This window comes from Rhinatrema bivittatum, chromosome 13 (genome assembly GCF_901001135.1).
Source record: "Rhinatrema bivittatum chromosome 13, aRhiBiv1.1, whole genome shotgun sequence".
Taxonomy (NCBI): Eukaryota; Metazoa; Chordata; class Amphibia; order Gymnophiona; family Rhinatrematidae; genus Rhinatrema; species Rhinatrema bivittatum.
Window position 1 is genome coordinate 749,463 of NC_042627.1, and position 24,962 is coordinate 774,424.

Below are 24,962 nucleotides of genomic sequence, written 5' to 3' on the forward strand. Positions count from 1 at the left end.
AGGGATTTGTTCTAGGACCACTGCTTTTTAACATATTTATAAATGACCTGGAAATGAGAACACAAAATTATTCAAAGTTGTTAAATTTTAAAAAGATTGTGAAAAATGGCAAGAGGACCTTGTAAAACTGGGAGACTGGGCATGCAACTGGAAAATTAAATTTAATTTGCACAAGTTCAAAGTGATACATTTAGGGAAGAGTAACCCAAATTATAACAGCAGCATGCAAGGTTCCACATTAGGAGTCACTATTCAGGAAAAGGACCTAAATTTCATACCTAATAATTCATTGAAATATTCTGCTCAGTGTGCAGCAGCAGCCAAAAAGAGTGCTAGGAATTATTAGGACAGACATGGAGAATAAAACAGAGAATATAATGCCTATGTATTGCTCCATGGTGTCATCACACCTTGAATATTGTGTGCAGTTCTGGTCACCACATCTCAAAAAAGATATAGCAGAATTAGAAGGTACAGAGAAGTGCAACCAAAATGATAAAGGGGATGGAATGATTCCCCTATAAGGAAAGGCTGAAGAAGTTAGGACTTTTTAGCTTGGAGAAAAAACGGCTGATGGGAGATATGATAGAGGTCTATAAAATGAGTGCATTGGAATTAGTAAACATGAATCAGTTGTTTACTCTTTCAAAAAGAAATACAAAGACTAGGGGACACAGAATTAATTTACTAAGTTGTACATTTAAAACTAATAAGAGAAAATATTTTTTTTACTCAATGCATAATTAAGCTCTGGAATTCATTGCCAGAGGATGTGGTGAAAGCTGTTAGTATAGCTATGTTTTAAAAGGTTTTAGACAAGTACTTGGAGGAAAGGTCCATAAACCATTATTAAAGAAGAGTTGCAGAAATTCACTTCCTATCCTTGGGATAAACAGCTTGGAATCTATCTACCCCCAGGTACTTGAATCCTAGATTGGCCACTTTTGGAAACAGGATACTGGGCTTGATGGATCTTTGTTCTGATCCAATATGGCAAACCTTATATTCTTATTTATGCCAATAACAGTTCACAGGTGCTTCCACCTCCGGTGAACTTAAACCTGGAACAAATTACTCTGCCAATACTGTGAATTGGAGGTTCAAATAATATTACATTTATTCAGCACAAAAATGGGGTGTCTGTAAAAATTCCAACATCCCAAAGACTTCCACAGTAAATAGAGAGTAGCAACACCAAAATTATTTGAGTACCATTAATGGAGTACCACATATAGTGGTATTGGGACTTATAGTGGTCAATATATTTATAAATGATATGGAAAAGGGAACTATTAGATTTGCAGAAAAAATAAAATTATTCAAAAGCATTAAGAGGAACTGGAGAAGGAATCAGCGAGCCTAGGAGTCTGGGAATCTGAATGGCAGATGAAATTTAATATGGAAAAGTGCAAAGTGTGATGCCTATAGGGGGAAACTAATCCCAACTATACACATTCGGGACAATTTTACAAGGCCCGTGTGTATAAAAATCAGGGATTACGCGTGTGACCGGGCCCTGCACACGCTATGCGCATTTTACAAAGGGCCTGGCCACACACGTAACCCCTGTTGCATGCAGAAATGCAGGGGCGGGGCAGGGGACATGGTCTGGGTGGGGATGGGCCGGAACAGCGCCATGAAATGCTGTCCTGGGGCAGTGCATGCCGGCAGCTGCGTAGAAGATACTTCTGCTCCAGAGGAGCAGTAAGCATTAAAATAAAAAATTAGGGGCCAGGTAGGGTTAGATTAGGGTCGGGGAAGAGAGAGGAAGGATAGGGTTAGGGAACTGGGAAAGGCCTTCCTGCGCCGTTGCATGTATTTTCTAAAAATCCCCTCCCCTGTTGCGCATGTGACAGACACCACCTGCACATGCACGTGCTGATTATAAAACCGGGCGCGCATGTATGCATGGGATATTGTATTTTATAAAATGTGTGCGATGATGAGCTCTTGTTATAAAATTGGTGCATCCATGTGCGAGTGCCGGGAACTGCGTGCACCTTTTAAAATCCACCCTATATACACAACGCTGGGTTCTTCTTTGGGAATAACCACCCAGGAAAAGATCCTTGTGTAAAGTTTATTGAAAAATCTAAATAAATAGATAAATAAAGTCCTTTGCGATATTGTCTAGAGATTTACTGCAGCTCAGTATAGATAGGCTTACCTGTCTCAACCTTCAAGACTTTAGACTGATCAGATTGCTGCTGCCCAGATTTTAATTGGAGCTGGAATGCATTAACATATCTCTCCTATTCTGCTATCCCTACATTGGCTGCTTGTTCAATATTGTATTAAATTTAGGATTCTAGTCTTGATCCATGAGACCTTAAATAGTGAAACTCTGGAGGTTTTAAGATTTACATATCTCAGGCCTTAACAAATCTTTGAAATATTCCTTCAGTCAGATTGGCAGACGGTAGAGGAGCTCGTCAGCCGCTGACTCTTCCTTGTGGAATAAGCTCCCAGGGAACTTAGGAGCTGAGGCATTCTTAACAGTCTTTAAAAAAACAGCTGAAAACCCTATTGTGCTCTCAGGCTTTTGGCTGATGTCATTCTGATCAGTGTTTTGAGGTCTATTTAATATTGGCGGTTCCTGTAACATCAGCTAACCTTTTATTATAATTATTATAATTATTATTTATTTTTTATATACCGACATTCAATCGAGATATCACATCGGTTTCCAGGTAACTGAGAGAATAGGGCGATAGCTGCCCTATTTTACATTATAACATGATAACAATTGTAACAGAAATACATGGAACAATAAAATTATAGCATATAACATATATAGAGTATGACTTGTTGATAAAATAATTCAGGTATCAGGGTTGATTGGAGGGAGGTAAGAGAGGGGTGGGAGTGTCAGGGGGAGAGATGCCTGCGTAGGGGGGAGTGATGTGATGCGTTCGGGCAGGTTAAGGGTCAGGTGGGAAGGCTTTTAAGAACAGCCATGTTTTGAGATGTTTTTGAAAGACTTGCAATGAGGGTTCATTTCTGAGACGGGTGGGGAGGGAGTTCCATAGGGTAGGGCCCGCTATTGTTATGGCTCGTTTGTGGGTTGCGTTGAGGTGTGCAGATTTGAGATTGGGGACGGAGAGAAGGCCAGTGTAGGTGGACCTGAGGGTTCTTTGTGTGGGGTATGGATGTATTGCGTCGTTTAGCCAGTTCATTTTGTTGTTGTTTATTTTTTTGTGTATGAGGGTGAGGGTTTTATATTGGATTCTTTGTGTGATGGGCAGCGAGTGGGTGTGATGTGGGAGGATTTTCTGTTAGTGATGATTCTGGCGGCAGCGTTTTGTAGAACTTTTGTCAGGTGCTGATCTGTTTTCCATCTTTTGCAGTGGCTTTCGTATGCTGCCATTTATTCTGCCATAATTATATATTTTCTGATTCAGCTCGAAGTCTCCAAGAGTGCTTTCTTGCTAGCAGAAGTGCATTAATTTGCACTTACCTCCAGCATCTGCTGCCTGCTTCTGAATGAGCCCATCCAGCACCTGCAGAGGCACAGAAAAAGATGAATTTGTCTCTTTTCTTTTTCCCAGATCCGGGCCAGCCTTGGTATGAACATTGTCAGTGCTGTGGCGTCAGGGATTGCCATCATCATATACCCCTGCACAACAGTCCTGGAGTATAGGTCATATTACCAGTGCAGCTTATTCAGCGACTCAGAAGCCTGCAACAAGATGTACAACGTCCATGTACGTAGTCAACCTCCTCATCCTCACATTGAATAATAAAAATAAAATAAAATGAAAATAAAAGGACAGATACAAATGTGCACGGGGGAGCAGAGAGAAGCTAGTCCTTACACTGAACATAGATATTTCTCCAGTCGTCTTCTGAGTTTCTCCAGTCCCAGCATCCCAGCAACAATCAATAGTCAGAGAGGTTTATAGCACATGTCTTCCAGTGCCCAGATGAGGTGATCCAGACAGCAGGTACCACTGTTACACAATAGCTCAGATTCTCTGGTCAGGGAATGGGGAAACTGCCTTTGGATGGCCTGATACGTTTTTCATGGAGCAGGGAATTAAAAAGCAATGTCTGTGCTTTATTAATTCTTATGCACACCGGGGACCAATGTCAGAGATTTACCCTGCCAAGTAGACTTAACTGGCTAGAAGTTACCAGACTGAACAGCTAAATTGCGGGCATACTCTGGGATGGGCTTAGGCAGGTGAGAAATTTAGGAACAATAGGCCTAAATCTGGTCAGCTATAGCCCATACATCTCCCTGGCCACCCAATCTCTCTTCCATCACCTCCCTTTGAATTCCAGATATGCAAAATTGTCCACAGTCCCAATCTGGCTCCCATTCTCCCTCTCCCAAATCCTATTGTTTTAAAATGTCTTTGCAACCAATCTAACCTCCCATTCGTGCCCCTCCCAGGTCCTGATGTTTTAAAATGAACTCTCAGTCCTCATCCTACAAAACTGTTCCTGAACCCCTTAAGAACATAAGAAATTGCCATACTGGGTCAGACCAAGGGTCCATCAAGCCCAGCATCCTGTTTCCAACAGAGGCCAAACCAGGCCACAAGAACCTAGCAAGTACCCAAACACTAAGAAGATCCCATCCTACTGATGCAATTAATAGCAGTGGCTATTCCATAAGTAAACTTGATTAATAGCCATTAATGGACTTCTCCTCCAAGAACTTATCCAAACCTTTATTCAACCCAGCTACACTAACTGCACTTACCACATCCTTTGGCAACAAATTCCAGAGCTTTATTGTGCGTTGAGTGAAAAAGAATTTTCTCCGATTAGTCTTAAATGTGCTACTTGCTAACTTCATGGAATGCCCCCTAGTCCTTCTATTATTCGAAAGTGTAAATAACCGAGTCACATCTACTCATTCAAGACCTCTCATGATCTTAAAGACCTCTATCATATCCCCCCTCAGCCGTCTCTTCTCCAAGCTGAACAGCCCTAACCTCTTCAGCCTTTCCTCATAGGGGAGCTGTTCAGAAGAACATAAGAAAATGCCATACTGGGTCAGACCAACTGTAAATATAAATAGGAGTGTATATGGCACACAAAAATGTACTACTGTAGTTTATAACCTGTGTACAAATGATATGTGCAGGTAATAAAATCCAAGTACATATGAATGCATACATGCTCACGTATGTAAAAACCATGACCTACACAGATCTGGACTTATCCGGAAAAGTAATAACACTTATCCAAATAAATTCTGATTTATGCGGCTAAGTAGCGGCACTTAGCCAAGATGTCTAAAAAGTGCTACTTGTCCATCTATTTTGTGGAGGATTGATAAAACTTTGTAGTCTATTCTGTATTTTATTGTGAGCCAGTGTAAGGAGATGAGAGTTGGTGTAATATGTTCCTGATTCACAGTTCCTGTAAGAATTCTGGTGGCTGTGTTCTGCAGTATTTGGAGTGGACGGATGGTAGTAAAAGGGAGGCCAAAGTGTAGAGCATTGCAGTAGTCTAGGTTTGCAAATAATAGAAGTTGCAGGACTATTCTAAAATCATTTTGTGTGAGGAAAGGTTTAAGACGTCTGAGTGTCAGTAATTTGTGATAACCTTCTTTGATTTTATTTGTTATGTGGGTTTTGAAGGATAATTCTTTGTCAATTGTAATTCCAAGGTTTTTAGCATGGTCAACAGGAGAGATTATTGTTTCTGGGTTTTCTGTTTCGAGTGGTTGTATGAGTGAGTCATTGATTTTTTTTTTGTCAAGGATGATTAATTCAGTTTTCTCGATGTTTATTATGAGTTTTAGGTTGGAAAGACATTGTTTGATTTTTGAGAGATAGAAAGTTATTTTCTCGTAAGTTTCTTCAAACGTATTCTGATTTGGAACCAGTATTTGAATGTCATCAGCGTAAAGGAAATGGGTCAGTCATCGCGATCCAATCTGTGACAGATTGGTAGGAGATAGATGTTAAAAAGTGTAGCTGACAGGGCAGATCCTTGTGGGACTCCTGTATTTAGGTTCACTTTATTTGATAGGTTGTTGTTGAATATTACTTGGAAAATTCTTTGAGATAAATAGAAGGTGAACCATAGGTTGTTGAATATTACTTGGAAACATCTTTGAGATAAATAGAAGGTGAACCATTTTAGTATAGTGCCTGTTATCCCTATTTCAGACAATCTGTCGAGTAGAATGGAATGGATGACTGTGTCGAAGGCAGCTGACAAATCTAGGAGTAATAAAATGTAACTTAGTCCTTTGTCGAACCCTTGAAGAACTGTGTCATTAAGTGATAAGAGTAATGCTTCCATGCTTAAATTTTTTCTGAAACCAAATTGTGTGTGGTGAAGTATGTTGTTCGTTTTTAAGTATTCTGAGAGGTGGGAGTGGACGATCTTTTCTATGATTTTTGCAATAAAAGGTAGGTTTGATATGGGTCTATAATTTTGGATGTTTTCCGGGTCTAGGTTGTTCTTTTTTATTAATGGTTTGATGATTGCTGATTTTAAGCATTCAGGATGTATCCCTTCAGTGAGGGAGAGGTTGACTATGTCCGTTATTAATTTATTATTGAGTTGTCAAGCAGTTTAATTGTTTGTATGGGGATACTGTCAATGGGGTGACTTGCTGGATTCATTTTTCGATTATTTTTTGGATTTCAAGTGATGAGGCAAAGTCGAATTCATGCCTGGTTGTTGATATTTCCAGAGATGGTTTGGAGTTTGGGTGTGTGTGGTGGTGTTGATGTTAGAGTTGTTTATTAATTTTCTGATTTTTTTCAGTGAAGTATTCTGCAAAGTCGTTGCTTTTGGTTGTGTTGGGAGGTGGTGTTCTTTCATTAGGTGATTTGATGAGGTTTTTTACGATGGCGAAAAGCATTCTGGGGTTCTGTTGGTATTTGATTATTTTGGTCGAGTAGAAGTCTTTCTTTGTATTATGGATAAGTTTTTTTTGTAATTTGTTAAATGGGATCGGTATGCATTGAATGATGGGGAGGTTTTGTTCTTGCGCCAGAATCTTTCTTTTTTCCTGAGTTCTCATTTAGCTGATCTTATGGTGGTGTTGTACCATTGATTGTTTTGTTTCGGATTCTTTATTGTTTTTATGATGATTGGGTTTGTTTTATCCGCTATGCCTTTGGTAATGTTTATCCATGATGTTGTTGCTGTTTCTGTGTTTGTGAAGTCAATGTTCTTGAGTTCTTCTTGAAGATTTTGTTGCAATGTTTCGCTGGGTATACTGTTTTGAGTAAGGGTGGCATGAATGAGGTAGTGGTCTGACCATGGGATTTCGGTGATTTTTATGTGGTGTGAGTTCCAGATGTCTGTGTTGATAAAAATTAGGTCAAGGGTGTGTCCTGCTTTGTGTGTTGATCCGTTGACTATTTGTTCTACTCCCATTGTTGTGCAAGCATCTGTGATTGTTTTGCATGTGGATGATAGGGGACATGTGTCCATGTGTAAGTTGAAATCGCCAAGGTTAATGATTGGTTTATTGAGGGTTAGGATGGCAATCAAGAATTCTATAAATGGGGAGCAATTTCATTCTAAGGTTGCAGGAGGACAGTATACTAGACAGATTTGTAACTTTGAAGAGTCAAAGGGCAATTTCGAATGGGGAGCATATCTTAGCTGTGGTAAGTTTCATTTGTAAGCATTCTTTATGATCAGCATTAGAAAGAGGAAATCACACTGGAATAGGTTGAGTCAAAGAGTGCTTCACCTCGATTGATCATGCTTCTTCCTTGTACCTTTCCATCCCAGCTCCGCTCTATCTAGCTTCAAGAAAAAAAAAATCCTTCAATTTTTCTTGCCTCATAGATTTTACTGTATCTGCAATTGAAAAATGTTTTTAGAGGGCTCCTCCATATGTTTCATTTGAAATGAACTGAACCAAAAATGGACTTATTATTTGTATTATTCTCTTCTATTTTAAATTAATGCACCTATTTAATCTTTGATAAGAAAATCTGTTCTGGAGGGAAGGAGCCAGAAACCTCTCTGGAATAAGGTTAATGATTTCAGTTTTTTTTCAGTTCCTGTATTATGTTTTTCTGTGGATGTATGATCTGTCTATTCCCTTTCTCTTGCTGATATATGTTCTCAGGTCTGGTGTAACTTTCTCTCTGGTTACTTTAACAGACGACTGAATATATCGGTAGCATGTACATGCTCTTGGTCTTCACGATCCTGGAGTTCTGTGTCTCCATCTCCACATCTGCCTTCGCCTGCAAAGCTGTCTGTCGTACTGCATATAGTGAAGTGGTAATGGTCATCACTTTTATTTTCTCTATTTCTCTGCATATGACTTTCTGCCACCATTTTTCTTTTGTTTTGGGAAGACTCAAGATGTTTGAGTTAGGATAATTCAGATAAGAACATAAGAACATGCCATACTGGGTCAGACCAAGGGTCCATCAAGCCCAGCATCCTGTTTCCAACAGTGGCCAATCCAGGCCATAAGAACCTGGCAAGTACCCAAAAACTAAGTCTATTCCATGTTACCGTTGCTAGTAATAGCGGTGGTTATTATCTAAGTCAACTTAATAGCAGGTAATGGACTTATCCAATCCTTTTTTACAGCTATACTAACTGCACTAACCACATCCTCTGGCAACAAATTCCAGAGTTTAATTGTGCATTGAGTGAAAACGAACTTTCTCCGATTAGTTTTAACTGTGCTACATGGTAACTTCATGGAGTGCCCTCTAGTCCTCCTATTATCCGAAAGAGTAAATAACCGATTCACATTTACCTGTTCTAGACCTCTCATGATTTTAAACACCTCTATCACATCCCCCCCTCAACCGTCTTGTCTTCAAGCTGAACAGTCCTAACCTCTTTAGTCTTTCTGCATAGGGGAGCTGTTCCATCCTCTTTATCATTTTGGTAGCCCTTCTCTGTACCTTCTCCATCGCAATTATATCTTTTTTGAGATGCGGCGAACATAATTGTACACAGTATTCAAGGTGCGGTCTCACCATGGAGTGATACAGAGGCATTATAACATTTTACGTTTTATTTACCATTCCCTTTCAAATAATTTCTAACATTGTTTGCTTTTTTGACTGCTGCAGCACACTGAACTGACGATTTCAATGTATTATCCACTACGACCCCTAGATCTTTCTTGGGTGGTAGCTCCTAATATGGAACCTAACATTGTGTAACTATAGCAAGGGTTATTTTTCCCTGTATGCATCATCTTGCACTTATCCACATTAAATTTCATCTGTCATTTGGATGCCCAATTTTCCAGTCTCACAAGGTCTTCCTGCAATTTATCACAATCTGTTTGTGATTTAACTACTCTGAATAATTTTGTAGCATCTGCAAATTTGATTACCTCACTCGTCGTATTTCTTTCCAGATCATTTATAAATATATTGAAAAGTAAGGGTCCCAATACAGATCCCTGAGGCACTCCACTGTCCACTCCCTTCCGCTGAGAAAATTGTCCAATTAATCCTACTCTCTGTTTCCTGTCTTTTAGCCAGTTTGCAATCCACGAAAGGACATCACCACCTATCCCATGACTTTTTACTTTTCCTAGAAGCCTCTCATGAGGAACTTTGTCAAATGCTTTCTGAAAATCCAAATACACTACATCTACTGATTCACTTTTATCTACAAGTTTATTAACTCCTTAAAAAAAAGTGAAGCAGATTTGTGAGGCAAGACTTGCCTTGGGTAAAGCCATGCTGACTTTGTTCCATTAAACCATGTCTTTCTATATGTTCTGTGATTTTGCACTTTAAAAACAGTTTCCACTATTGTTCCTGGCATTGATGTCAGGCTAACTCGTCTGTAGTTTCCCAGATTGCCTATGGAGCCCTTTTTAAATATTGGGGTTAGCCACCCTCCAGTCTTCAGGTACAATGGATGATTTTGGTAACAAATTGTTATGTTTTTGTATGGATGTGAACCCTGGGCCGAGATGAGGGATGTCTCACCGTCGGTAGGCTTGGTCTCAGGAGCACAGGAGACAGCTACAGAGAGAGGCTTTACGGTAAGGGAAAGAATGTTAGGACCCCCAGAGCGGGAATGAAGTGTAACAGTTCTGAGCAGTGAGGTATACCCAGGAGATACCACTGATGATGTAGATCTAGTAGTGGCCCGCAGTGCGGGGTATGTCAGGAAGTTCCCTCAGACAATAGGAATACCTCAGGTTACAGATCCGGTAGTGGCCGCAGTGCGGGGTATGTCAGGAAGTTCCCTCAGACAGTAGGAATACCTCAGGTTACAGATCCGGTAGTGGCCGCAGTGCGGGGTATGTCAGGAAGTTCCCTCAGACAGTAGGAATACCTCAGGTTACAGATCCGGTAGTGGCCGCAGTGCGGGATATGTCAGGAAGTTCCCTCAGACAGTAGGAATACCTCAGGTTACAGATCCGGTAGTGGCCCGCAGTGCGGGGTATGTCAGGAAGTTCCCTCAGACAGTAGGAATACCTCAGGTTACAGATCCGGTAGTGGCCGCAGTGCGGGGTATGTCAGGAAGTTCCCTCGGACAGTAGGAATACCTCAGGTTACAGATCCGGTAGTGGCCGCAGTGCGGGGTATGTCAGGAAGTTCCCTCAGACAGTAGGAATACCTCAGGTTACAGATCCGGTAGTGGCCCGCAGTGCGGGGTATGTCAGGAAGTTCCCTCAGACAGTAGGAATACCTCAGGTTACAGATCCGGTAGTGGCCGCAGTGCGGGGTATGTCAGGAAGTTCCCTCAGACAGTAGGAATACCTCAGGTTACAGATCCGGTAGTGGCCGCAGTGCGGGGTATGTCAGGAAGTTCCCTCAGACAGTAGGAATACCTCAGGGTTACAGATCCGGTAGTGGCCGCAGTGCGGGGTATGTCAGGAAGTTCCCTCAGACAGTAGGAATACCTCAGGTTACAGATCCGGTAGTGGCCGCAGTGCGGGGTATGTCAGGAAGTTCCCTCGGACAGTAGAATACCTCAGGTTACAGATCCGGTAGTGGCCCGCAGTGCGGGGTATGTCAGGAAGTTCCCTCAGACAGTAGGAATACCTCAGGTTACAGATCCGGTAGTGGCCGCAGTGCGGGGGTTATGTCAGGAAGTTCCCTCAGACAGTAGGAATACCTCAGGTTACAGATCCGGTAGTGGCCCGCAGTGCGGGGTATGTCAGGAAGTTCCCTCGGACAGTAGGAATACCTCAGGTTACAGATCCGGTAGTGGCCCGCAGTGCGGGGTATGTCAGGAAGTTCCCTCGGACAGTAGGAATACCTCAGGTTACAGATCCGGTAGTGGCCGCAGTGCGGGGTATGTCAGGAAGTTCCCTCAGACAGTAGGAATACCTCAGGTTACAGATCCGGTAGTGGCCCGCAGTGCGGGGTATGCCGAGGAGTCTGCACTGATGTTGATGACTGAGGTGTAGGCAGTCCGAGGAATGCGGTAGATGAAGCAGTGGAATCACTCAGCTCAGGATGTCCAGGAGCGGCTAAGCTGAAGAGGAGCGGTAATGGCCCTTGGCACGGGGTACACCGCAGAAGGACCAGCAAGTGGCAAGGTTGTAGTCAAAGTACTACTCACAGATGGCAGTCCCAGAGTAGCTCCGAAGCAATGGGTCGGCAGAGTCACAAGCAGGAAGGCCCTCCGAGGAACGCAGAAGAGACCCCGAGGAGCGGATACTCCGAGCGCCGAGACCCAAAGAGCAACAGGAACAGGAAGTCCAGGTTTGGAGTGGAATTAGGCAAATAGGAAACTCCTTGCTAACTCATCTGAAGAGAGCGGGGGGAGGAAATATATAGTTCCTCAGTACTGACGACATTAATTGAGTCCGGCCGAAGGCTCCTGCCCTGGGCCCTTTAAATAACTTGCAGACGACACGCGCCTAGGAGACTCAGGGGTGGAGCCGACCCTGCCGCGGAGCGAGGTCTTCTGTCCGCTAGGTAGGCCGCGAGCAGAAGCGACGCGCTGCAGGCGTTTTCCCCGGCCGCAGTGAAACTGGAGGCAGGCTCGAGAAATAGGTGAGCATGGTCGGCTGTGGCATTCGTGGCCGACTGACGTAACAGTACCCTCTCCTCAAGGCCCTCCCCAGGAGGGTTGCAGTGGTCTGTGTTCCAGTCGTCCTCCCCGTCTTGTGAATTCAAGATGCGCAGAGGCACAGCCATCTTGAACGTATACTTAGGGAAAACCGAGGATTCCATGGACATAGAGGAATACCCTCCTGCGTTCTTCTGTGGTAAGAAAGCAGGATGCTTTCCCTCTGCCCTTCGGGGTAACTACTAACCTGGGTACCCACTCCTCGGGGGCCCTCTGCTTTATTTCAGGTGCCTTTCAGGAAACAGGTACTCGCTCCTCGAGGGCCTGCTCTCCCTGCCTTGGTGCCTGGACTTCCTACGTATCTGGAGGAATTGCATATCTACAGCTAACACCGTGTGAGTACGCCAACTGCTTAGTCTGTGTCATCCACAGTATCTCCTCGCTGGGTAACCTGCTGCAGAATCTCATGATGTCACTCCAGGAGAGAAGGGCTCCCTCTGCCGAGGTCCCTGAGACTGCAACTCACTACTGCCACCCTGTGGCCATCTACAAGCTGTATAAATACAGAATTAATTCTGGTGTTTGTGTCTGAGTCTAGCCCAATGCTATGGCTCCTCACAGGGCTCCTCCCCGTGGGCGTGGTCACATCCACACCACCCAAGGATCCATAAAACACATGAAATAACAGCTGTGGACCACTACCGTATCATCTCTTCTGAGGACCCTTCACTGGTGTGCTCTGCTCCACGGACCACTACTCTATCATCTCTACTGTGGAGCCTCATCCACTCCGCTCCATGGACCATTGCTGTATCTTCACTACAGAGGTATTCCCCTTGGGTATACCCCATCGCACAGACTCTGTGTCTTTCTCCTGCACTCCCTGCTTCACGGGCAGTGCCTCTCTATCTCTCTAATAAAGACTCTATTCCACAGCTGTGTCTGATGTCCGCTGAGACCTCACCTCCCGACGGTGAGGCTCACAGGGCTCCTCCCTGTGGGTGGTACCATCTCTCACCTCGGCCCAGGGCCCACATACCTACAAATCCTAACAGATGCCTTCCCCTTTTTTGGGCAACTCATTTCCTCAGGGCTGAGTTAAAGATCTTGCCTCAGCATTTATAGCCGGAGCTGTCCATTCCTCTGGTGAAAAAGTTGTTTCTAACTTTGGGAGAGTGTCAGGTCCAACTTCCTCCCAAACATTCTCCAGTGATTTCTCCGTTGCACATGGGCATCCATCGGGCCCAGAACTTGAGTCATTGAAGAAATGGACAAGGCCTCTTGTTCTCTGGCCCACAGTTTCCTAGCTGAATGAGGCATATCCAGGAAAAAACAAGGACCCGATAGGAGCAGCCTCAAATGCATCCGGCTACTATTTTTTTACTGGTAAATGATAAACAACAATAACTGGTGATCAGACCATGGTACTAAGATGCTTTGTGTAAAAATAATACTTTTCATCAGAAGATTGGGTATTAGTTACTGAAAACCTATCAATAATATGTCCCACTCTGAGTCAGAAAAGAAACTAGTTGTTGTAAACCCAGTGTTAACATAGCAGATTTTAAAGTTTTATTTATTTATTTATTTATTATTTTAACATGTTTTTGTACCATATATTCGGTTTTGCCATCATAACAGTTTACAGGACAAGAAATATTAGGAGAGTAACATTAGAGTTTTAACAAAGAATTTCAAAGATAAAGTTTGGTAACATTGGGAGGGTAATAGAGGGGTTAGTTTATAAAGGAAAAAAGTTCTTAGATGTCTATTGTAGAGTTCGTGGTTTTATTGATCCATCATAGATTGATAGGGTGGTGTGTCTGTTTTCTTTGGAGTTGTCTGGTTGGGAGCTTGTTGGTATTGGTAGTTAAGATCATCTAAGAAGGTTCTGGTAAAAAGCCAGGTTTTTAAGTCTTTTTTGAAAGTTTTGGTGTCAAATTGAGTTCTTAGATTGAGGGGTAATGAGTTCCATAGAGATGGGCTGGCGATGGATATAGCTCTATCTCGGGTTGATACTAGATGCGTGATTTTTGCGTGAGGGATTTTAAGGAGGCCTTTATTCATTGAGCGAAGATTCCTTTGTGGAGCATGTAGTTCAATGTGTTCAGTTAGCCAATAGTTTTGTTGTCCTGTGATTAATTTGTGGAGGATTGATAAAACTTTGTATTGTATTCTGTATTTAATTTGGAGCCAGTGCAAGGATATGAGAGTAGGTGTAATGTGTTCTTGTTTCTTGGTTCCTGAAAGAATCCTGGCGACTGCGTTCTGCAGTATGTGTAGTGGACGTATGGTGGTAAAAGGGAGGCCGAGGAGTAGGGCGTTGCAGTAGTCCAGGTTTGCAAATAGTAATAGTTGCAGAACTGTTCTAAAGTCATTCTGATTGAGGAAGGGTTTGAGATGTCTGAGTGTCAATAATTTGTGATAACCTTCTTTGATTTTATTAGTTATATGGGTTTTGAAGGATAATTCTTTGTCAATTGTAATTCTGAGGTTTCTGGCATGGTCAACAGGAGAGATTATTGTTTCTGGGTTTTCTGTTTTGAGTGATTGTCTGGGTGAATCATTGATTTTTTTGTCAAGGATGATTAATTCAGTTGTTTCAATGTTAATTATGAGTTTTAAGTTGGAGAGACATTGCTTGATTTTTTAGAGATAAGAGGTTATTTTCTTGTAGGCTTCTTCGAGCGTATTTTGAATTGGGACTAATATTTGAATGTCATCAGAGTAAAGGAAATGGGTCAAACCCAGATGATCCAGTGTGTGACAAATAGGTAGGAGATAGATGTTAAAAAGTGTTGCTGAGAGTGCAGATCCTTGTGGGACTCTTGTATTTAGGTTCACGTTATTTGATAGGTTGTTGTTGAATATTACTTGGAAACTTCTTTGGGATAAATATGAGGTGAACCATTTTAGAATAGTGCCTGATATTCCTATTTCAGACAATCTGTCAAGTAAAATGGCATGGTTGACTGTGTCAAACGCGGTTGACAAATCCAGGTCTATTAAAATGTAACTTTGTCCTTTGTCGAATCCTCAAAGAACTGTGTCTTTAAGTGAAAGGAGTAATGTTTCCGTGCTTAAGTTTTTTCTGAAACCAAATTGAGTGGGTTGAAGTATGTTGTTCGTTTCTAAGTATTCTGATAGTTGGGAGTGAACGTTTTTTTCTATGATTTTTGCAATGAAAGGTAGATTAGATATGGGTCTGTAGTTTTGGATGTTTTCTGGATCTAGGTTGATCTTTTTTATTAGTGGTTTGATGATTGCAGATTTTAGGCATTCAGGATATATCCCTTCAGTGAGGGAGAGGTTGACTATGTCCGTTAATGATTTTATTATTGAGATATCAAGTAGTTTAATTGTTTGTATGGGGATGCTGTCAATGGAGTGGTTTTCTGGGTTCATTTTTCTGATTATTTTTTGGATTTCAAGTATTGAGGCAAAGTCGAATTCATTCATTCATTCATTCGTGTTGTTATTTCCAGAGATGGTATAGGAAATTGGGTGTGTGAAGTGGTGTAGATGTTAGAGTTGTTTAATAGTTTTCTGATTTTTTTTTCAGTAAAGTATTCTGCAAAGTCATTGCTTTTGCATGTGTTTGGAGGTGCTCTTGTTTCATTAAGTGATTTGATGAGGTTTTTTTCTATGGTGAAAAGCATTCTAGGGTTCTGTTGGTATTTGATTATTTTGTTTGAGTAGAATTCTTTCTTTGTATTATGGATGAGTTTTTTGCAATTTGCTAAATGGGATCGGTATGCATTGAGTGATGGAGAGGTTTTATTCTGTCGCCAGAATCTTTCTTTTTTCCTGAGTTCTCATTTAGCTGATTTTATGGTGTCGTTGTACCATTGATTTTATATTTAGGATTTTTTAAATGTTTTTGTGATGATTGGGTTTGTTCTATCAGTTATGGATTTGGTAATGTTTATCCATGATGTTGTTGCTGTTTCAGTGTTTGTAAGATCAATATTCTTGCGTTCATCTTGGAGATTTTGTTGCAGTATTTCGCTATCAAAGGGCGGGCGATATGAATTTTTTTTTTGTAGTTTTCTGTTGTGGTGGGTATACTGTTCTGAGTAAGGGTGGTATGGATGAGGTAGTGGTCTGACCATGGGATTTCGGTGATTTTTATGTGATGTGAGTTCCAGATGTTGGTGTTAATGAAAATTAGGTCAAGAGTGTGACCTGCTTTGTGTGTTGATCCGTTGACTATTTGTTCTACTCCCATTGTTGAAAGAGCATCTGTGATTGTTTTACATGTGTTTGATAGGGGGCATGTATCCATGTGTAAGTTAGTCGCCAAGGATAATAATTGGTTTATTGAGGGTTAGGTTGGCAATCATGAATTCAATAAATGGGGAGCAATTTCGTTCCACGGTTGCGGGAGGTCAGTAGATTAGACAGATTTGTAGTTTTGAAGAGTCAAATAGGGCTATTTCAAAAGGGGAGCATGACTTAGCTGTGGTAAGTTTCATTTGAAAGCTTTTCTTGATGATTAGCATTAGACCACCGCCTTTTTTTTTGGTCTGGGGATTGTGAATAATTTGTATGATGGGTCTTCTATTTGGTTAATTAGGACATTGTCAGAGTCTTTTATCCAGGTTTCAGTGATAGCTATGAAATCTGGTTTATCAAAGAGTAAGTCTGAGATGATAGGCATTTTTTTAACTATTGATTGTGCATTAATAAGGATGAATGATAAGAATATGCATTTTGAGTATGTATTTAGATTTCTGTATGTTGAATTTGAGAGAATGAACTTACTTGTTTTCTTGTAAATCCTGTTTTTTTTCATTTGAAGTATTTTTAGGAGGGAGCTGGTGGTTTCCATTTTGGTTAGGTGGAAGGTTGCGAAGAGGTATTGATAGTAGGAATTTCTGGTTTGTGAAGTCCTAAGGTTTGCACTAAGGGGTGCACAAAGGGGAGTGCGACACCTAGGTATCACTCTTCTTTTGAATTGTGAGATTCAGGTGAGGGTGTTCGCCAGGGTTGATGACGTTGGTGGGGGGGCGGGGCTCCGGGTCGGGTGTTTGTTGGTGATCCTGCCCTTCTCACTTTCCTTTCCTTTCCCTTCCCTTCCTTTTCTTTTCCCTTCTTTTTTGAATTAGAAGGGGGTCGGGTGCCTGCCTCTGAGCTCTTTGCGGTGCAGTCGCCATTAGAAGAGCGACCCCTGTTGGTAGAGGGTGTTCTCCGGTGTTGATGACGTCGGTGGGGGCGGGGCTCCGGGTCAGGTGTGTGTTGGTACTTCTGCCTTTCTCACTTTCCTTTCCTTTCCCTTCCTTTTCTTTTCCCTTCTTTTTTGAATTAGAAGGGGTCGGGTGCCTGCTGCTGAGTTGTTCGTGGTGTAGTCACTGTTAAAAGAGCGACTCCTGTTGATGATGTCGGTGGGGGCGGGGCTTGTTGGTGCTCCTGCCCTTCTCGCTTCTTTTCCCTTCCTTTTCTTTCTTTTCTTTTCCCTTCTTAGTTTTAACTAATGATGACTCATCATCATATTGCAAATGAAAATCTCCCAATTTGTAATTGCAAACAGGCAAACAGATTCAATAACTCTGAATACATTTCAACATTTACATAGTAAAATACAGTAAACAAAATATCAATGTTTCAAATCTTAATAACATGCCTTCACAATAATCATAGTAATCGAAGGAGACTAAACCTAATTTCTTTTTAAATAATACTAATACCCCACCTTCTTTCTCTCTTTGCAAGATACCCCTGTATAGGTGTAGTCTGGAGGACATAAACCTTTCAAAAGTACATCATCTGTATCTGAATGCCAAGATTCAGCGATAAATAGCATATAAAACATAAAGAAGTAAGACCAGGTATCAATGTGCCTAGAAAAATACCGGGATAAACCCAAACCCTATGCCAGAACCCCCTGCCTCTATGCTAAAGATTCAGGCTGCCCTGAGATCTTTGTTCCCTTCATGATGTAAAAAGCAAGCCATCCTGCAGAGCCCTGATTTCTCTTGTTTTGTTTTGCAGAACGTAGTAATTTACCAGAACACTGCTCCCAGTCCAGCTGTCACAAATCTCAGCAGTTCTCCACCTACTTATGAAGAAGCAAAGAGCCTGTGAGATGTTACTTGAGGGGCACTATGCTGGAGCCATAGAGGAGATCCCCAGGGAGCTGAGACCTCCAGCATCTTTTGTAAGCTTTTTCTCATCCCGGGAAGTCATATTCCAAAGCTGTCTTCAGTACAGGCCACTGTGACTGCTCTACAGTTAATGTTCTATATACATGAGATGTATGAGGTGCAGGGGATGTGAACTTACTGCTCACTCCAAACCCCACACTTGTACTTTATGCCTTGAGTTGTGAAAGTGCTGAGGAGCATAGAAAGAATCATGAATGCTTCTAATTGGTTCCCAACTTGTCCTTATCTCAGTAATGATACCTCTGCTTGCTGGTGTAAAATGTATGTAGCAAGCACTGACCAGCTTTATGCTTACATATAATATATATCTGTTGTAGCAGTGCATATAAGAAAATTATTCCTTACCTGTTAATTTTCGTTCCTGTAGTACCTCAGATCAGGTCCAGACCCTGGGTTATCTCCCCTTTCCAGCAGATGGAGTCAGAGCAAAAATCCGAGAGGACACCCATATATAAATAGGCTCCCTCTCTGCGGGCCCTCAGTATGAAGCATATCAAAGCAAGAAGAAAAGATAGTATTGGATGGAGCAAGGTATCAAAGATAATAATTGGTAACCTGGGATGAGAACAAGACATCCCGAAACAGCAACTTGCAAAAAGAACAAACAACAATGTCCAAACAGTACTGAATCATATAGTAACTGCATATTTGAGCTGGTAGCGTTAGGGTGGGATTCTGGACTGATCCAGTGGTACTACAGGAACGAAAATAAGAGGTAAAGAATAATTTTCTTTTCCCTGTATGTACCCGGATCAGTCCAGACCCTGGGAGATACCAAAGCTTCCCTACTTAGAGTGGGCCCCAGCTAGCCCTGCTTGCAGTACCTGAGGCCCAAGGACCAGGGCTTGGAGGTTTAGCCGGTAATGATGAGCAAAAGTGTGCAAAGACTTCCAAGTAGCTGCTCGACAAATCTCTTGCGGAGACACAGAATGACTTTCTGCCCAAGACGCCACTTGAGCACGGAGCGAATGAGCCTTAACACCCTCCAGAGGGGAAGAACCCGCTCCTATGTAAGCCGAAGAATAGCTTCTTTTAACCACTGTGCAGTGGAAGTTTTCGACGCCTGGTGGCCCTTCTTGGGTCCATGCCATAAGACAAACAGATGGTCTGAAAGGCGGAAATCATTCATCACTTCCAGATATCGAATGAGGACACGCCTGACATCAAGTTGCCTGAGCTCCCTGGAATCCTCGTCTGAGAAGGAGGGCAGCTCCACTGACTGATTCAAATGAAAAGTTGAGACGACCTTAGGTAGAAATGATGGCACTATGGTCAGAGAAACTCCTGAGTCCGTGAAACAAAGATAATGTTCTCGACATGACAAGGCTTGAATTTCCGAAATCCTGGAGTGGAGGAAATGGACACCAAGAACACAGTCTTAAGCGTGAGATCCTTCAGAGATGCCCTTTTTAAAGGCTCGAAAGGCGGACCAGCAAGGATCCGCTGAACCAAATTTAAATCCCATGAAGGCGTAAGCGCCTGTGTCGGTGGTTTAACGTGCTTTACACCTGTAGAAAACGGACTATGTCCGGATGGGCTGAAAGTAAAGACCCTGGGAGACTAGGACGGAGAGCTCCCAGAGCAGCCACTTGTACCCTCAGAGAATTGTAGGCCAGACCTTTATCCAGACCTTGTTGCAAAAAGGAAAGAATCTAAGGAACAGATGCCTGATGGGGAAGAACCGGTACTGCCTCACACCAAGCCTTGAAAATCTTCCAGACCCGGACAAAGGAGATGGAAGTAAAAGTCTTTCTAGCCTTGAGAAGCGTTGCAATCATATCTTCTTGATATCCTTGACGCCTCAGCCGGCGCCGTTCAAAAGCCAAGCCGCAAGACAAAAGCGATCTGCCTGGTCGAAAAATATGGGACCTTGGTGAAGCAGATGAGGCAGATGTCCGATCCGAAGAGGACCGTCCACGGCTAGGTTGATCAAGTCCACATACCACAGTCTCCAAGGCCACTCTGGCGCTACTAGAATAACGTGTCCCCGATGGTACTCTATTCTGTGCGGCACTTTCCCGATCAGAGGCCACGGTGGGAACACATAGAGTAACAGCTCTGGAGCATGGAAGAACCAGGGCATCCACGCCCTCCACGCCGTGCTCCTTTCTGCGGCTGAAGAAGCGTGGAGCCTTCGCGTTCCTTTGGGTGGCTATGAAGTCGAAGTGGGAGAACTCCCCACCTGCCGAAAATAAGATCCAGCACCTCCTGGGAGAGTTCCCACTCCCCTGGGTCTATGCGCTGTCGGCTCAGAAAATCCACTTGGACATTGTCTACCCCGGCTATGTGGGAAGCCACCAAGCAAGACAGATGGCACTCCGCCCAGTCCATGAGGCGGTCCTTCTCTAGAGAGACTTGCCGACTTCTTGTGCCTCCCTGGCAATTTATGTAAGCCATTGTGATTGCGTTGTCCGAGAGCACCCTGACGGCTCTGCCCTGAATCAGAGAGAGAAACTGGTGCAGGGATAGGCGAACTGCCCTAGTCTCCAATCGATTGATGGACCACGCTGACTGCCCCTCCGTCCATTGACCCTGAATTGAGTTTCTCCCGCACACTGCCCCCCAACCGGAGAGGCTGGCATCCGAGGTGATCATGATCCATTGTGGAACTTCCAGCTCCAACCCCTGCAGCAAGTGATCCAGGTGGAGCCACCAGGAGAGGCTGTGTCTGGCTACCTCTGGCAGCGGCAGGGGTGCCTGATAATCCTGGGAGACCAGCTTCCAGTGGAAGAGCAATGCCCTCTGCAAAGGATGCATATGCGCAAAAGCCCACGGGCCCACATCTATAGTGGAAGCCATAGTACTCAGAACCTGCAGGTAGTCACGCAGTCGGGAGTGAGAGGCAAAGAAATCGCCGTAGCTGTGCCAGAAGACTCTGTGCCCGCTCTTGTCAGAGGAAGACTTTGCCCAGCTTGGTGCTGAAATGGGCCCTCAGGAAATCGAGCTCCTATGATGGCACGAGACTGCTCTCGGCCAAGTTGACGACCCAGCGGAGAGAGCGAAGAAGATGTAAAACCTTGTTGACCAACTGCTGACACTGGATTTCGGACTTTGCTCAGATGAGCCAATCATCCAAGTACGGGTGGACCAGAATCCCGTCTCTCCGGAGTGCCGATGCCATTACCACCATCACCTTGGTGAAGGTGCAAGGTGCTGTTGCTAGGCCGAATGGCAGAGCTTGAAACTGATAATGCTGGCTGAGGATTTTAAAGCGAAGAAACCTCTGATGTTCTGGCAGAATCGGAATATGGAGATAGGCTTCTGTCAGATCCAAGGATGCTAGGAACTCCCCGCAATGCACTGCAGCCATGACAGAGTGCAACGTTTCCATGCGAAAATGTGGGATCTTGAGCACCCTGTTTACCAGCTTGAGGTTCAGAATCGGGCGGAAGGAGCCTTCCTTCTTGGGGACCATGAAGTAAACGGAATAAATGCCTGACCCGAGTTCCGACATCGGAACCGGCCGGATAGCCCCAAGCCGAGGAGCCAATCCAGCGTCTGGTGCACGATCGCCTACTTCTGAGGTCCGCAAGGAGAGAATACAAACCTGTCTCTAAGGGGTCGAGCAAACTCTAAGGCATAGCCTTCTCTTAGAATATCCAGGACCCAACGGTCGGTAGTTATCCTGGTCACTCCTCGTAGAAGAGAGATAGGCGACCCCCTATACGAGGAACCGAAGAGTGGACCGGCAAGACTTCATTGGGTAGGCTTGGAAGCTGACCCTTGGGACAAAGCGTCTCGGGATGGCCGTCTTCCCCGAAAAGAATAAGGCCAGGCTTGGGATTGAGAGGAGGGAGGCCTCTGATTAACCAGTCTGGATTGCCAAAAACGTCGCTGACTCCGTAAACAGCTGCGGGTAGCACCAAATGTTCTTGTTGGACGAGGCCAATCCTCCGGCAACTTATGAACTTTGTTCTCCCCGAGTGACTTAATCAACTGGTCCAGCTCCTCGCCAAACAGTAACTTGCCCTTAAACGACAAGGATCCGAGCTGAGCCTTCGAAGAAGCATCCGCCGACCAGTTACGGAGCCAGAGGAGACATCTGGCCGAGACCGCCGAGACCATGGATCTGGCCAGTACTCGTAAAGGTCATATGGAGCATCCACCCCATATGCTATGGACCACTTCCAGGCGCTCAGCCAGTTGTGCCTCCTCCAGAGGTAGCTCTTGAGTCCCCAGGAGCTGCTGTACCCATCTGAGACCTGCTCTCTGCATGAACGAGCTACAGACCGCCGCTCGGACACCCAAAGTGGAGACCTCAAAAATCCTCTTCAGATAGACTTCCAGCTTTCTATTCTGAACGTCCCTCAGGGTGGCACCCCCCGTGACCGGGATGGTGGTCCTCTTTGTCACCACCATCAACGAAGAATCAACCTTTGGAAGCTTGAGGAACTCCAGGAAGTCCTCAGGGAGCGGATACAGTTTATTCATCACCCTGCCGACCTGGAGGGAAGCCTCCGGAGTGTCCCACTCTCGAAAGAGTAATTCCAAAACCATGAGATGGGAATGACCTGGCCGGGGGGCCGAAGGCCTGCTAGGATGGGGTCTCCACACTTATTCCCCATCTGTGGACCCGGAGTCTCCAGAACCGGGTCCATATCCAATTCCTGCACCACATGCGGGATAATAGGCTGCAGCTTGTCCCGCTGAAAAAGGCACAACACGCGTGAATCATCTCCCTCCAACTGCGTCTGGGACCCCAGATCATCCAGATCTGGGTCCACGAGAGGATCCGGAGCCAGATCTATGATCGGGACGACAGAGGACGACACCACCCGAACACGGAAGGGACTCTGAGGGTCCGCTGGTCCCGGACAGCCTCCTGCACCCTGAATGTGGACTGAGTCAGCGGTGTCCTGTGGAACCGGCAAGGGTGGCACAGGCAGCAAGACCTCCAGCCTGGATATCTTAGGTGGAGTAGGGATGGCAGTTAGGTCTGGTGGCTGGCTCTGTCTAGCCAAATAAACGTTATGCATCAGCAGGATGAACTCTGCTGAAAATGGCTCCGGTGGACCCCTGGGGGGGTGGGGGGCAAGGGCGCGGGAGGTATCCGAGGAGGGTCCCCCGAAGGTGCCTCCATGGCTGGGAGGTTGGTTGGGAGCAAAACCGGTGGGGAAGGCGACCGGCCAAAATCTCCCATCTCCTCATGCTGAGGAGAGACTGAATCCCCTGCCGGCAAAATGGCCGCTGTTCCCACGCAAAGCGGGGACGGGGCTGGCCTACCAGACTCAGACCATGCATGGCCGCGGGATGAAGAGCATGCTCCTGGGCTTGAGGGTCTTTCCCCACTGGGGAGACACCGCGAGCAAAGTCCCGCCCGGGAGAGCCGCAAAGCGAGCTCTCTGCAAGCGCTACATCGCGGCGACCGCGGCATGGGGGAAGGCGCCGGCACACAGAGAAAAAATGTTAGCCCCCGAAAACTGCCGGAGATGGCAGCAGGAGCGCTCAAGCACGACTGAAAAGGGCTTCGACCTCAAGCGCTATACAAGGCGCTAAAAGTTATTTATTGCTGTAAATGAGTCAGCATCAGATCAGTCTGCAAACTGAAGCAGAGAGGAGGAGGAAGGCAGGCGTCTCTCATGCTCTACTTTTCCTTTTTTTTTATTTTTAAATCAAACTTGATCCATCCACAGTAGAGAGAAACAACCAGAAAAGAAAACTCTCTTCTCTGACAGCAAAGGGGGAACCGCAGGTGCAACCCTCATCTGCGGAGTCAGAGGAAATGCTGAGGGCCCGCAGAGAGGGAGCCTGCTTATTATATATGGGTGGCCTCTCGGATTTTTGCTCTGACTCCATCTGCTGGAAGAGGGAGATAACCCAGGGTCTGGACTGATCTGGGTACGTACAGGGAACATCATGAGAACAAACTATCACCTCACTACTCACACTGTAGGTTTAAATGTATCCTTTTACTATACTATAAAAAAAAGTTATGAATAATAAAATATTTCTGTACATTCCTTTTTCAGTGTGTACGTCTCATTTATTTATGATTGAACAATATTATTTACATGATGCCAGTGTATACCACAACCTATAAGAACATTCTCAGTTAAATTACAATTTTTCTATAACAAAGAACATCTACAATATATTATAAATGGGCTCTGACCGACGTCCCACAAATGCGCGGGCGAGAGAGCAGCTTTACCTCGCATGCGCGGGCGAGAGAGCAGCTTTACCGAGCATGCACGGGCGAGAGAGCAGCTTTACCGAGCATGCACGGGAGAGAGAGCACGTCGGTCAGAGCGCAGCAACATGGCGCTGGGAGAAAATGGAGCCGTGTGAGGGCTGCCTTGGAAGTGGTGGGGAGGAGCAGCGGCAGCAGTGGTATCCGAGCGTCGGGTGGGCCAGCAACGAGCTCGGTGGTGAGGCGCGTGCGAGAGAGAGACTCCCGGAGACCTCTCATCTCCATGTCTGCACCGTCCAGCGGGGCCGCGCTTAACGGGACCCTGGGGTGGCGGGCGAGCGGCCGACATCTTGCAGCAAGAATGAGGGACCCGAGCAGCTGCTGCCGCTGGTGCGACAACATCGGGAGAGGGAAGGGGTTGTGGATGAGGTGAGAGAGGAAGGAAAGGGAAGATGAGAGGGGATGGAAGGAAGAGGATTTGAGTGAATAAGTGGGGAGGGTAAAGTTGTGGAGAAGAGAAAAAGAGGGAGTGGAGGAGAGCTGAGGGAGAGGGAAGGGGTTGTGGATGAGGTGAGAGGGGAAGGAAAGGGGAAATGAGAGGGGAAAGAAGGAAGAGGATGTGAGTGAGTACGTGGGAAGGGTAAAGTTGTGGAGAAGAGAAGGAGTGGAGAAGAGAAAAAGAGGGAGTGGAGGAGAGCTGAGGGAGAGGGAAGGGGTTGTGG

The 24,962-nt window shown here is 44.8% G+C and overlaps 1 protein-coding gene across 2 annotated transcripts in view; it reads left to right on the forward strand.

Annotated features, from left to right (window-relative positions):
• Positions 1–24,070, forward strand: part of LOC115074684 (membrane-spanning 4-domains subfamily A member 4A-like) — a 39,584-nt gene extending 15,514 nt beyond the window's left edge. The window contains exons 5-7 of one of the 2 annotated variants that reach the window (XM_029574375.1): positions 3,549–3,704; positions 8,095–8,217; positions 17,938–24,070. In XM_029574375.1, coding sequence (XP_029430235.1) covers positions 3,549–3,704; positions 8,095–8,217; positions 17,938–18,030 — 372 coding nt within the window. In that variant the 3' untranslated portion in view covers positions 18,031–24,070. The remainder of the gene's footprint in view (positions 1–3,548; positions 3,705–8,094; positions 8,218–17,937) is intronic. The other variant, XM_029574377.1, reaches the window with a different exon arrangement.
• Positions 24,071–24,962: the final 892 nt, after the last annotated feature.